The 15,228-nt window shown below is 32.5% G+C and overlaps 2 protein-coding genes across 2 annotated transcripts; one reads left to right on the top strand and one right to left on the bottom strand.

Moving 5' to 3' along the window:
* Positions 1 to 6,947: 6,947 nt before the first annotated feature.
* Positions 6,948 to 10,427, bottom strand: LOC132635569 (pectin acetylesterase 11-like). The gene is made up of 13 exons (XM_060351998.1): positions 10,343 to 10,427; positions 9,738 to 9,853; positions 9,566 to 9,648; positions 9,341 to 9,470; positions 9,175 to 9,254; positions 9,008 to 9,094; positions 8,808 to 8,932; positions 8,655 to 8,715; positions 8,485 to 8,538; positions 8,302 to 8,379; positions 8,102 to 8,207; positions 7,299 to 7,444; positions 6,948 to 7,155 (listed from the first exon to the last, which is right to left on the bottom strand). Coding segments are annotated over exons 1-13 (1,158 nt in total). The 5' UTR covers positions 10,345 to 10,427; the 3' UTR covers positions 6,948 to 7,065.
* A 569-nt stretch (positions 10,428 to 10,996) lies between these two features.
* Positions 10,997 to 11,572, top strand: LOC132637288 (uncharacterized). Its single transcript, XM_060354402.1, has 2 exons — positions 10,997 to 11,174; positions 11,277 to 11,572. Exons 1-2 carry the CDS (start codon positions 10,997 to 10,999, stop codon positions 11,570 to 11,572), a joined length of 474 nt encoding a protein of 157 aa, XP_060210385.1.
* Positions 11,573 to 15,228: the final 3,656 nt, after the last annotated feature.

The raw sequence follows: 15,228 nt of genomic DNA, 5'->3' as shown, positions 1-15,228 counted from the left end.
TCAGGACGGTTGTAATACAATCTTTAATAGGGTACCTGAAAAAGTTGAAATATCAGCATGTAACAACGACGAACATTATATTAACACCAAAAATAAAATAAACTTAGGCGAAGGTGATACCTTGGGTGTTTTCTAATGTCGGCAACTAATACACGCGCAATCAAATTAGTATCTAGATTCCAATGATCATCTGGGAGGTCACCCATATCACAAGTGTGCTTTGTGTAGAACTTTGAAATAGTCCACATCTTTTCATAAGTTTCCTTACCACGAAGCATCCATTCGCAGCCTTGATATTTTCGCTTACAGACCAATTGCTAAACTTTTCGTGTATAATCGTCAACTTTAAACTCCCTCATCCCCTGGATGCAATAAATCTTAACAGGCCTTGGCAATATTTTTTTGAGCTGAAAATCATCCCTTTTTCAATATGAGCCTTATGTTTTAAAAGATCCACTGGCTCTTTCCACAAACTTCGCCGAATATGATCATCATCCCTAGTAAAGACAAAGGCATCTGGGTGATCTTGAAGATGATCAAGATAGGGGATCTCATCGGAATGCCACTGAATCAGCGTCGACTCTTGCGGTTGAAATTGGCTTTGCGGCTGAACCGGAGTCGACTCTTGCTATTCAAATGGTTGCTGTGAATTCAGTTCCTCCTCATGTGCCGGACTGTCCATCATGTCTTGCAACAGTTCTACTTGATGAGGATTAATTCCAACCTCAATCTCATCGTCACTTTGCTCATCGTCACTTTCCTCCGCATTAGGTATTTCCTCACTATCGCTGGGTGATGTCATTATATAATTCGGATAATCCGGACCATCCATAGCAGTCCTTTGCCTATAATTTGGTGCAACCACCACATTCTCCCTACATTAGAAATTAGGATATTTTAACTACTACACATCAAATAACACTATTGATGTTAAAAAAATAGACGTACCGATAGTAATCAACTGCACCGAAACTTGAGGAAGGTCCATCGCTTTGAGTTGTTGGATAGGCTGAGGATGTTCCAACCTGATATCTCCATCCCGATTGAGGAGACCGTCCGATATGATCCATATCAGGTGTATAACCCCTAAATGATATAATCGACATCATTAGCAGCATTCAAGTGCCACTACACATAATAATAATAATAATAATAATAATAATAATAATAATAATAATAATAATAATAATAATAATAATAATAATAATAATAATAATAATAATGATGATAATATTGAAAAAAATGAATATTTACCACTGCCCGTCAAATTGCTGACTTAATCTATCCAGAGGCATTTGGCTAGTCAAGATGCTTTCATAGGTACTCATTTCAGGGTAATTGTGTTGATAAGTAGGTTCCGCTTGAGTGACTTCGGCCTGAATTATAGATGGGGCTTCCCGACGAGGTCTCTTTCGGGCTTCCTGAGGAGCCCATGAATTTAAGTCGATTAATGGGCACCTTTTCTATAAAAATTTCAAGGAGGTTTAAAGTTATGCATCGCCTATAATCATACGACGCCTTCAAATAATCAGTCAAAGAATCATCGTCTTGAATGTACCACTGTCCATAACTAGTGACACCTTGCGGCGTAAATGACACTGGATATTTTCCAATTATACTTAGATCAAAATCACTTCTACTAACTTGTAGTCTATTATACAAGGCTTTGAGTAGTTTTGAGAATTTTAAGTCAAGTGGAAACTTAACATGGTATTTTGGGGGAGAATCGTAGCGCAAATTATTTTCCTCGAATATAATTTATCCATCCCAGAATAAAGAAACATTAATTCTTGGAACATCTGTCATATTTTGAATAACTGAGGAGGAATAGAGAATGATAAAACTAGTTGAAACTTAGAATTTTATGCTTTTTTTTGCCTTATACGAACTCGGTATTAATAGGACTAACGCATGGATGCAATTACAGTGTTTTGCAGTGTTACATCAAATCAGATTATGGATGGAGTACTGCATAACGCATTAGTTTACTGTGTTATACCAATATAACGCAGTAAATTAATGTGTTATTGAGGCATTGAGTCAGAATAACGTAGTAAAATCATGCGTTATACTATATAACGCATGATTTTACTGCGCTATGCGGCTAAACCAACATCACCTCACCTGACAAAATAATTCGAATCAAAATTTATATAACGTAATTTGACGAATAACTGTTACAAACACAACATTCCACACAAAATTGAGTTAAGATGTCATTTTTTGACCAATTTAGAGATATTAATCGTGTTATATCGTTCACTCCATCAAACATCTTTGAAGCAATGGGTAGGACCTGGGAACTACGTGATGATGATTTTCATTACTCAAATAACCCTAACGACAGATTCAATCGAGAATACAATAATAAAATGAGAGAGGAGTGGGATTAGCGTGTTAGGGAAGCTGAAGCACTGGAGCACAAGTTAGCGTCAGTACGGCTTAAACGCCCAAAACAAAAGTGCTATGTCAATGCCTCGCGAAACTCCAAAAGAGTTTAATTTGGCTTTTAATCATTTTCGCGAAGAGAACAATCGGATGCAAATACGTTACCATAGGGTAGAATATGGTATACATGGTAGCACAAGATTTAGATTCGAGTGGGATTCAGACTGTGAAATGTCCGATGAAGATTAATATTTTTCTTACAACAAGGTAAGTAGGTAGGGTCATTAAGACCCTTCTCCCCCCCCCCCCCCCCCCGGAGGGTTCTTGGGGGTTTGCAACTATATAAGTAGCCCTTTCTTTTGTTAATAGACTACACCATATTATTCAATGTCAAGTAGTAGAAACTCACCTTGGTCTTTACTTCTTCCAAAAGAATCAAATAGTAGTGATGATGAAAGTTCAAATCATAGCAGTTTTTCGAGCGATACCAGTGATTTCAAACTAGATGAGCTAAATCCCCACCTTATTATAGAGCGTAATGATGATTTCTGCATGTGAAATATTCAGATCCGCGGGAATATTATTGCGGTTTACGTCGAGAATGGTCACATCGGCTTGCCGAATCAGAACGTCTTGTTCGTGACTTGAAAAATCTCAACGCTCCATTCCCAACAAGTTACTCCTTGACCATGCCTCAAGTAGGTCCAGAAAGTTGCGAGCTTGCCGTGCAAAGGATTAGAAAGGAAAATAACAGAATGCTGGCAAGACGTTGTAGATTTTAAATGCTAAAGTTGGCCAAAGAACAAGCATCATCAACTGGTAGAGAACTAACTGCTACTGAAAAAAGATGTGTCTTAAGAAACCGCCAATATTTTTCTGAGGACGATATTGAGTTGTACTCTGATGATGATTAAGAATGTTGTGATTTTAGTTTTAAGTTTAATTTATGATTATGCTGTTATTTTGAAGAATATTAGTATGTTAAGTATTTTCATCTACTCAAGGTTATGAATGAATGGTGCAATTTAATTAAGTTTTTTTTTTTTTTTTTGTATGAATGCTGTCATTTTGAGAAACTTTTGATTAATTATTGATGAACAAGTTTAAGTATTCGCAAAGAACTTCAAGGTAATGTCGCCAAACCTTCAAACGAAAATGGCGTTCGAGCACTTTTCAGCCACTAAAACGGCTATCCGAACTTTTTCGTATCCTTGATGTATTGATCCTACCTTATTAATCGCACAAAAATAAATAGGGTTCTAAAATATTGATGTTTCGGGGTCGCGAAGCATGATTAATCTATGGTCAAAATAAGTTAAAAAGTGTAATGGAAGAAGGGTTAACAAAAAGGGCTGGAAAAAAAAAAACAAAGGCACTATAGCGCAGTAATTTACTATGCTATAGCATCTCCATTTAGACACTATAGCGCAGTAATTTACTGCGCTATAGCAGTTAACGGCTCCGTCTCCGTTACTGCTATAGCGCAGTAAAATAATGCGCTATAGGTAGTTTTGTAACTTTTTTTTTTGTTGGGGTATTTTGGTTCAAAATGTTTTTTCTAGGGGTATTATGGTTCCGGATTCTGATTAAGATGCTAATGCAAGTTCATGGGTAGAAAAGTTTCTATTGACATTTGATTATTTTCCGACAAATAACTTTTTTTTTCATTCTCTCTTCACTATGGTGTATTTGCTATCGATGCTGATTTCAAAAAAGATATTGAAAATTAACTAATTGAGAAAAGTTTCTATTGACATTTGACTTTTTTGGAGTTGAAAATGGAGTTGTGTTTGGTTATAATTTTTACAAACAATATTTGGTTATTTGAACAGAGGCAGAGCCAGAATTTTAATTCTATGGGTTCGTGACTTGGATTCTAGTAACTGAACCCATCACCTTGTTTAAGTTATGTGTTCATAATTAAAAAAATTCAACAATTTCAGTGGGTGTTACAACGATAAATTTAGGTCTATACTACAAGTTATGGGTTCAAATGAACCCAAATATAGGCTAGATCGCCCCTGTGTTTGAATGTATTGAAAGTAAAAAAAGTGAAGACAAGATTTTAGGTGTTTTTCAAATTCAAAAAAAAAAAAAAATTGTATTTGGAATTTTCATGGCCAAATGTTGACTTCCAAATAAAGTGAAGTAATTTTCCGGAAAAAAGTCAAAAATTCTCATGGCCAAGCGAGTCCTTATTTTGACACTTCTAGTCATTAAAGAAAAGTGTGATCTAATTAATATTGTTAGAGTTTTTTTACTCATATTAATGAAACTTTTTCTATTTGATTTTTTAATGGTGTCCAGCATCCGCATTGGAGTCCGACTATATCCGAATTCTGCATGAAAATTGGAAGCCCATTTTTGGGGGAGTGCTCCGTACCAAGATTTTTTTCATACGCAGAGTTTGAACTCGAGACCTCTGGTTAAGGGAGGAGCATCCTCATCCACTGTCACTACACCACATCTTTGATGGTATTAATGAAACTTCATTAATGTCTCTTCTAAAACTGTTGAGTGAAGATGGACCAAACGATTGATTCATCTGAATATAAACGCTTTCTCAGCCTTTAATTAAAATCAATGAAATGTTCATAACGTATGTCTCTTACATATCCAAACTATTTTAATATCTCTCTATATTTATACCCCATAATATTGTTGTCGAAAAAGGTAAGTTTAAGGGGTAAGCAAGAGTTTTTTTTAAGTTTTTCCTTTTCTCTGTTTGTTGTTGTGAGGGGAACAATGCATTTGGGTACAAACTATTTTTTTTTTTTTTTGAGATGACTTTCTGAAAATCAATATTGAGCTAGAGCCGGTTTGGATTGGCTTATAAGTTGCTTATAAGCTGTTTTCAGCTTTTTTGAATTTTTGGCTGGCCAGCTTAAAATCATTTTGTACTTAAAATAAGCTCAAAAAATAATTGGGCCCATTTGACTTAGCTTATCTAAAGCAGCTTATAAGCTAAAACAGCTTATAAGCCAAAAAAAAAAGTTAGATTACCTCCACTTATATTTTTAGCTTATAAGCTGTTTGCAGTTTGTAGGCATAAACCCATCCAAACAGGCTCCTAGTCATAAGCGGAAAGATCTTATATTTGAGAAAAAGTAAACATTGGTTTCATTTTAGGCGTAATATCATATCTACCTATATTATTCATTTAATAATCAATTGAAATGGTAATCCATAGTACGGACGAGTGGATTTTATGTCAAGACAATATTTCTAACTTATATAAATTTTGAAATTGTGCTTGTGCAACTCCTTAGTTATCGAATAATTGTTTATTTTTGCAGGAAATTTGAAATTGTGCTTATTCAACTCTTTAGTTCTCGAATAATTGTTTATTTTTGCAGGAAATTTGAATGAAAAGATGGCTTGTAATTACCGGATGATCGTATTGGAGCATATTTGCGTGTTTTCCTTTCTATTAGCATCTATGACCTTAGTGAATTGTAAAACATATCCTCCATCAGTAGAAGAAGGTTGCTACTGCGAGTGTATTGACTACTGGGTCGCATCAAGAGAAGATAGTCCTACACCGTGGGTAGCAAAAGTGTGTAGGGAGGGATCACTTCTAGACTTTCGTTGTGGCCTTAAGGAGGAGTACGATGAGGCCCCCGATAAAACACCCTTTTTAGTATTTCCAGAATGTGCTCCCCAAATTGTAGGAGTAAATTAATTTGCATATGCATTATTTCTTATAAATATAACATTTATCTTTGTAATGTCACTACAATAATAATATTACGAGACAACTTCAGAGATTTTTCTTCAGGTTTAGCTTCGTAAAATTAACCTTCTTTGTGATTGCGATACTATGCTTACTTCGCTTATTTTAATATTTTTGTGTCAAATCTTTCAATCTATTTATGATTAATATAAAATATTATGATCTGATTCATTTGTCTATTTTACTATGCAATATTGTTTGATTAATTTTGTAAACCGTTAGTACTATCTTTGCCCAACAAACTACTTTGAGCGACTATTGTCATTGGATTAGATGCATTATGCACACAACTATATCAAGATTAATATCTAAGCAATATATGCTTGGCTCTTCAGAATTATCTACTTTGACTAGAAGAGTAATTTGCTTTTTTTCCGCCCTGCATTCATAGGACACTATTCTCCTCCTAAAATGCATAAAAGAATAATTTATTTTCTCTGCCATCAGTCATTAAATAGCTCGAAAATATTTTTAACCAAAAGACGAAATATATTATCATAAGTAAATGATTCAAATCCCATTGAATTGTATAAGAAGATTAGTAAAGGTAAATTCAAATGTCTAAAGTGATTCCTCTGAGTCGAAAAATTTACAAGTTAGAAAATACCAAGTAAATTTTTTAATCTAATCTAATGCAGTAATGCTATTTATATTTGGAATATTAGGAGGACGGGTAAGCAAATTTTATATATATTCCACCCTTTATTTCTTCATTTCATTAATTTGTCTGCCTCTTACTTTTAATCCTTTTAAAGATTTAAAAAAAGAAGAGATGCGAAATAAACTTTGTCAATGTGGTTAAATATACTATCTAACACAAGTTAGAATATGGCAAACACCTCATTGTCAACAATATTTGGAATCTAAACATGAGTTCTTTTTTTTCATTCACTGAATATTGTATCAGTTGTACATAGCTCAACTGAACATGAAATTTCATGATGTTAGCAATCTCTAGCAGAAGGATATGGGTCTATATGTTGATGAAATCCTACCCTATCAAAATACCAATCACCAACAGCTTCCGCAATTGCCTACACATATAAAATGTTACAACAGAATAAGTTATTAATTCATAAATTAGAATTCAGAAAGATAGGCACATGACAAAATTCAAAAACAAAAAATGTGCATGTATTCAAACTTTATATGGATAAAACAAGAAAAAAAAAATTACCTTATTAAGTATGCTTGGAGAGGTAGCACTGAACCAATAATTCGTCGATATGATTTGCCCATGAGTGTGACAAGAAGTGATGAAATAACCCCTCGTATAACAAGGGTTGAGTCCCTCGAATGCCCTCAAGAACTCCACTCCGAAAACTATATTAAAAAAGAAAGAGACAAATGAAACAATCTTTTTTTACAAGACAATGATTCCAGTATATTATAATCAAGCCAATTGTTGTTGACAATTCAGATTATTCAAGAACTCAATTAAGTGAACATCCTCTAGAACTGTTATCCAGAAGTCTATGTCTAACTGTTCACTTGGAACTGAAATGCTACCGCTACGATAAGGTTAAAGGCTATTTACAAGTTAAAATGCAAATATTATTTGATACTCTACCTTTGAACACTCAATCAACTACGCATCAATCCCAAATCAATTGAGTTTTAGACTCTCTCCCTTTGGAATCTAACAAAAACTGAACACAATACACAACAAAGTCACAGTAAGCTGTGATAAACTTTGGTGGCATCCAGGCCCGAGCCTTCGATCCTTCTATATACAACAGAATAATAGCAAACAACTGCAGTTGGTACTCTGAATTATTTATGTACTGGTTGACTAAAATTATTCATCCCCTGATCCTGATTGTTATTCTTGTGAAGAATATGTAGTTGAAACGCTTTTTGAGCTTAATCCAGAATGCCCTTGAGGGTCAGTTGACATTTCATAAAAAAGGACTAGAGGAGGAAAAACACTATCTATGCTTGTGTGATTTGAAATGTATGGACTAATGGAAAAATGCTAACCTTGAATAACTATACGTTGACTAAACGTGCAGCTACTTATTTGAGCCTTGCAATGTTCCCAAACATGTCGAGGATCGAGGTTTGTAGGAACCAAAGTGTTGTTAATCTGGAAAAAAATTCTTTAAGATTTTATAGAAACTAAAGAAATTACTACTAACATAATGCTTAAAAGGAGAGCTATTAGCGTTTGTCTCATCAACCTGCCAAGCGTCATATGCGGAATTGATTATAAAAAGTGGAGTCTCAACATATGGAACAACATGTTGAGGGAAAAAGCACTGCACCATCATTATGAAAAGTTAGTGTTATAATTAAGAGGGAAATATGAATAACACAAGGAAAAGGTTTTTGTTTCAAAAAGACTTAATTAAACTATTACATACCAGACTTGGTTCCATTGTAGACGTGCAAGATGAAGGCAAATTCTTAGCCGATCCCTTAACGAAAGGTAAGACAACTATTATAGTAAAGCAGATAAGCAGAAGAATTTAACTTTGGATATATAGCTTATTAATAGTTAATAAAATAAAACAAAAAAGATGACGGGACTCACATGTAAAGTAACGACTCTATGATACGTCGTTTGAATATTAGAAGTACCAGAGATTGTCTTGCTGTATAAATAAATCATGAAAAGCTTGATCAGTTCCAAAATGGCAGACACACAAAAATCATTACTATATAAGACGACGGAAGAAGATCTCACACGTTGATGAAGAAGCCTGCGTTTGCAACGCACTTTACTATGGCATCATTTGGAAGGAGGGATTTGAACTTGTCGCAGTTCAAAATTGTAGCCAATCCTCCGGCGGAAGTTCCACTCAAGATTGCCTAACATTGCGTTTTTTCAAAAGTATAAAAAATATAGCCCGTGACTTGTAAATAATTTATTCGATAGGACCTTACATTTTTAGCATATTGCATTCCTTTGCTCCGTAAATCTTCCAGAACAGCTTTAAATATTCTTGCTCCTCTGAAGAAAAGGTTGTTGTCCTAATATAGATTTGGCATTTTCAATCAGAGACACATGTTACAGTGATATTTAGAAGAAGTGAATAAAAGAAGAATATTACTGGATCAACTTGTTCGATATCGCCAGTAAAAGATGATCCATCACAATAATTCACCCTCACCCTGTTCCAGTTGTAAAAATCTACCGATTCCAATATTGTGGCAGTTAGAAGAAGTGGTTAAAAATCTATGCATACAAAGAAAAAAGAACTGAAATATGAGGTTCACCTGGATTTTCTTGGGGAGTGTTATGAAGTATCCCGGCAAAATGAGTTTGTTTCGTCATATGCTTGGAAGAACCTATGTCCATAGTTGCACGTCCTTGGCAATCAGGGATACTGTCACACCACCCACCGCCCTAAGAATATGGAATGTACGTTCTGGTGACTTGTATATATGATGATGAAGATGAAAAGTGAATACAAAAAAGAAGAACAAGAAAAAAAGACTAACTTGAAGGAAGATAATCCAGTTGGAAATTCCGGTATCAAATCCCCTGTCAAGATAATAAGCGGGCGGGCTCCCATCGAGGCACACTGTTAAAAACAGTTAGAGTTCTCTTTTCTTGTACTTAAGAAAGTAAGCATTGTACAGTCAAGTACATTAAGCAGTATGTTAATTATACCTGCGCCTTGGTCAGTTGCGCTTTCTAGTATTGTGATATTGACAATTCTGGCGCCGAGAACAGTGGTGCACAATACTGCTAGACATGCTAGCAAAGCCAACATAAATGTTGCCATCCTACAAAAACAGAAAGAACAGTAAATTTTACGCAAAGCATAGCCAAGTTCTTGTTAAAACAAGAAGAAGAGAAACAATTACTGACTAATAAATGAAAACAAAAGAAACAGAAACAAAGACATGAGGAATGAATATTAGTACAATGTACATGTTATCAGCAAAATTTTCAAGTAAGCAACTTTTGGTTCGCGCTTTTTTTTTTTTCCGTCAAGAAAGAAGACTATAAATACTGTTGTGGCTGGGCTTCAAAAGTTTAGAGAACAGCTGTAAACGATTGTGATAAATAAAAATACAACACAAATGGAGAACACCTCTAGCAAGAAAATTAACCAGAAACAGGGGGAAGCAGGAATCTGCAAAATGACCAAAATTAAATAATGACCAATATTGCTTATCAAAAAGTTGGTGCTGTTAAACCAACATTTGCAAGGAGAAAGAGAAACAACTATATATAAACGAAACCAACATGGATTATGAAAGAATACATACATGTTGTTATCAACAAGAATGTTACGTTGTTCTTCTTAATTAAATCGAAAGAAAGGAGGTTTTAGAAGGAGAAAGCAAACAATGCTTAATGAGTAGAGACAAGTGAGCTAGTTTTACTTCAGCTCTATTTATAAGCAAATGGACTTATCCAACCCATTGCACCATTTTTTTCATCAAAATGGTGCAAACATCAAAATTGTGCAAATTAACTCCAACACGTTGCACCATTTTTTACACCAAATGGTGCAAATTAACTCCAACCCATTATACCATTTTTTGCACCAAAAAAGAATATTCCTTTTATATTATTCTTCTCTCTTTTATATTATATTATTTTCTTTTACTTAAATTTTATTTTTAATTTCATAAAAAAAAAAAAAATTTCTTTTTTACATATCCATCCCATGTAATTCATAATCCTTTGTTATATAATCATTTAATATAAAATTATTTTATACCATAAAATTTTAAATAATATAAATTGTAAGCAAATATTATACGTTATACATATTAATGGATAATTCAAATAATAGTGAAATCATTGATAAAATATAATTAAATAAATACTATTACATTAAGGTAGAATTTATTTTAATTTCTACATAAATATTCAACTTCCATGATTAGTACGTTGCTCCCATAAATGATCTACTAATGCATTACAAAGTGCAAAATGAGAAGTTTAAAGATGTCGATGCTGGAAGTAAAAAAGTTCGAAAGCAAGGCTCTTCTTATATATCATCGGAGTCTGAGACTCCTACTCCTAATTCACCTCTAATATCATCTCCTAACTTATCATCATTTTCACTAAATTTGAATGAGGATGTTACAGGTGATTCCACATAATCACAACGACCTATTGGGGTGAAGAAAGCAAAATTGAAGAGAAAAATCGAAGAAGGTTTTTCATCTGCTATGCGAATGGTCCAATCAGAAAATAATCGGCTTGTTGAGTTGTTGGCAAAGTCAGGTGCAGACAGGCAGCGAGATTTGGAGATGAAAGATAGAGCTTTGAAACTAAAAGAATTTAAAGAAGAAAATAAAATTTTATTGTCGAATTTAGATTCTATTGGTGATCCAAATATTCATGAATTTATTCAACAAGAACAAAAACGAATAATGGATAAAAGAAGTCAACAATTTCAACAGCCACAACCACAACAATCCTCCCCATACACTCAATATTTTAATGATATTAGTGGATCTGAAAACGACCTACCAGAGTACTAAATTATTGTTATAATTTTCTAAATTATTATGTTGTTTAATGTATTGAACATTGTTATGTTATTGATCATTGTGTTGTTATTGAACATTGTGTTATAATTGTGTTATATATTTGAAATTATTATGTTATTGAACATTGTGTTATTTATTAACAACATATTATATTTTATATTTGCACTTTTTCATTTTTGTGATGGTTATATTTTTTAATACAATTATAACTTATAATAAAATTAACTTACAATTTTATATAAAATAATATATACGAAAATTAATTTATAAAACTTACACTCCAAAATTAAGATGTAAAATTAATATTATAAGATATTACATAAAAATAATTAGGTATATTAGGAATCTAAAATTATAAATTAAAATTTATAATATATTAAATTAAAAGTGTTATTTAATAAAAAGAATAATAAAATAGTAATGAATAGTAATGGTGTAGATGAATAGGTATATTAGGAATCTAAATGTAAAAATTAAAATTTATAATATGTTAAATTAAAAGTGTTATATAATAAAAAAAATTATTAATGAATAGTGTTGCATCAAATTTGGTGCAACACTATTCATTCACCAAAATGGTGCAAAAAATAGTGCAAGGTTGAAGCTCCAAAATATTATTTTTTACATTAAAATAACATTTGGTGTAAAAAATGGTGCAAGGTTGGAGATGGCCTTAGTAAACGGCTTGCTATTAATCATATTTTATCAAAGGTGTGATACAAAACAGTGGCAGCAGATTTGAGGTGCTTGAAAAGTACAAATGTGTACATTACTGGAAATATTTAATTGAAGAACCAATATTTTCAATTTGTCAAAGAAGTCTATATATACATACCCAAGTAAATAATAATTAAATTAGGCCAGGAAAAAGTTATAATGAGCCACATATTTTTTGTTTCTTCAATTAATGTTTTAGGCACACATCCCATCAAAATATTATAAAAGGGTCAACCTATGTAATGCCACTACATTAGATATTGATGTTTTATGGAAACTGTACCACTTATGTAATGCCATTTTTAAAATATTTTCTTTTCTGTACAGAAAGAATTCCCTAAATGGAACTCATAGAGAATGGCATTTATCATCCTCTTCATATCGTCAGATATTCAAGAATTCATTTGTTGAGAAATAATTGATGACCCTTCCAATAAAAGGTGATTAGGACTCATAAATCGAATCTACATGGCATGTGATATCGGCTTTTTAAGCATTCATTTATTGTGAAGTGAAGAATTACCTCTACACAAAAATGAAAATATCAAGAAAATTATGGATGATGATTTATGTATTGTGAATAGAAAAGGTTAACGTAGATGAATAGAAAAAATTACGTAAGTAAAAGGTTCAATCCGTTAATAAAACTAGCCAACTAAAATAACTATGAAAACAGTGTTATCTAAATATATAGTAGTAATACCTCTATATACTGCCGATTATTTAATCCTCTAGAAACAATATAAAGAAGAGAACGTTAAGCCTTTTATAATAATATATATGGGCGTATGCTCTTTACTTGGAGTGAAATTCAAAAATGTATATACCATGTTGAAAACGAAATAGAAATTATTTAATTTCCAAGCTCTCTCAATCTATCACCTAGTCTACTCTTCCGAAGAGCATTGATGAAATGACAAAAACATATATAACATATCTCATCAAATATTCCATAGAAGGAACACTTAGTGCTCAGCCACAACCAAAATCTAATTGCATTTCTAGGGGAAACTGGAATTTAGTCAGCCTTTCTCTTCGTAATCTACATTCTAAAATTGTCTGGTCTTAATATTATAAGACGTTTCCTTTCATTGTCACATCCATAAATTACTGCCATGACTTCTGCACTAAAGTCTAAATTCAAACATTGCATGTGCAGTCACTATTATGAAAAGAATTACTGACATATGACTAGGGTACACAAAGTAAACCGATAAACCGCACTAAATCGATAAATTGAGTCAGACTGGAAAAAAAAATCGACTAGTGATTTGGTTTGACTTGGTTTGGTGTTGGAAAAAAAAAACCAACCATAATTGGTTTGGTTTGGTTTTAGCTAAAAAAAAAGTCAAACCAAACCAACCCGACATTACATGTATTCAATTTTTAAACTATTTATACATAAAAATATTTATTTGTAATGTAATTTATAAATATTTCTTAACTTTTTCATAGTTTTTCATCTATTATCATATTATTCAAACTTGAACTTAGGATTTTGAATGTGAATAAGTTTTATATCCTAAGGATGTTAGTAACTCATATAAAGTCCAAATCAAAACCAACTCAACACTAATACTAACAAAAGAATTTCAATTTACCCATATAAATGACAATAATATTGGATATCTATTCTTTAGTTTTGCATAATTGGTTTAAAGAGTGAAAATACAGAACTTAAGTTTTTTTCTTGTCACGTAATTAATACTTATTAGCCGTACTTATTTTAGCATGACTTAGTATTTTGAGATTATGGTCATTTTCTTTATGGCTTATTAATTAGCAATATTTATTTTAATCGATTTTATTATCTTTTGTTGAATATTTTAATACAATGTCATCACTCTTCTCACATTTTGTGTTATTTTCTTATGAAACACCTTAATTACATAGTTGTATCTTGTTAGGACTAAAGAAATATTTGATGTAAAAGTTATATATTTTGTATCATGATTATTCCGGAAAAAAAAACCCGAGGTTGAAAACCCCGAATTTTATTGGTTTGGTTGGTGTATAAATTTAAAAACCCGGCGCAATTGGTTTGGTTTGGTGTTTAAGAAATCCGAACCAACCCGATCCATGTACACCCCTAGTTTAAAGTAAAGAACATTAAGACTATTTACATGCCATAATCATGTTAAAGTTGAAAGCTTGAAGTTAATTCAAACATTAATTAAATGGTAAAAATATAAAGAGTTACGAACAGCCGTATAAAGGTTTGGTAATATTTTCATAATTAAGTACGAAAGATTTGGTAGCCGTATAAAGGGCAATGATTAACCGTACAAAGGGTCGCTAATTTTTCCATAATGAGGTAAAACATGAATGGTAACTGTATAGAGGGTCTCAGATTTACAAAGAACATTGAAAGAAAACAGAAAAGAAAAGGTCTTGCCCAATGATTTCAAAGGCCCGCCTGTTTTTGGTACACAAAACACGCGGCAAGATGAAGTGGGCAAAAGGGACACCTGCCAACATACAAAGAAATAGGGATTAGAAATTAGACATAAATTAATTTCAGTTTTGCATTTATTTTAGTCACATTGTATAGGGAATAATATTGTACAGGTGACAAAGTTTGACAGGTTAACTTATACAAGTTTGTTAGAGTAGATTCCTTTTGCTGTGTATATATACGTGCACTGTGCATAATGAAAAATAGAGAGAAAATTTCCAAATCTGCTTTATTTTATTGTTTCATTTCCAGCATGGTATCAGAGCAGGGATAACATCCTACTAATTTCCGGATCTTCTCTTTGTTTTGTTCACAGTTTCATTATTTTTTTTATTTCTCGAATTTTAAATTTCTGCTAATTCCATCATGAGTGATGAATCAACTGAGGTAGCTAAGGTGGCTGAATCCAAGTTAATGGATTCCAGTCACCTCTATTATCTTCATTCATCAGATTTCCCCGGTATGAATCTGGTGA

This window comes from Lycium barbarum, chromosome 4, assembly GCF_019175385.1.
Source record: "Lycium barbarum isolate Lr01 chromosome 4, ASM1917538v2, whole genome shotgun sequence".
Classification (NCBI taxonomy): Eukaryota; Viridiplantae; Streptophyta; class Magnoliopsida; order Solanales; family Solanaceae; genus Lycium; species Lycium barbarum.
The sequence above is the reverse complement of the archived record's forward strand: the minus strand, read 5'-3'. Positions and strand labels throughout refer to the sequence as shown.

What these genes read in the sequence shown, in the direction of transcription:
- LOC132635569 (XM_060351998.1), bottom strand. An exon ending in CACTCCCCAAGAAAATCCAG is followed by an intron (nt 9,255 to 9,340) that starts GTGAACCTCATA and finishes TGGAATCGGTAG; the next exon opens with ATTTTTACAACTGGAACAGG. An exon ending in TCAACGTATAGTTATTCAAG is followed by an intron (nt 7,445 to 8,101) that starts GTTAGCATTTTT and finishes TTTTTAATATAG; the next exon opens with TTTTCGGAGTGGAGTTCTTG.
- LOC132637288 (XM_060354402.1), top strand. Translation starts at nt 10,997, where the DNA reads ATGCATTACAAAGTGCAAAATGAGAAGTTTAAAGATGTCGATGCTGGA. An exon ending in TTTGAATGAGGATGTTACAG is followed by an intron (nt 11,175 to 11,276) that starts GTGATTCCACAT and finishes TGGTCCAATCAG; the next exon opens with AAAATAATCGGCTTGTTGAG.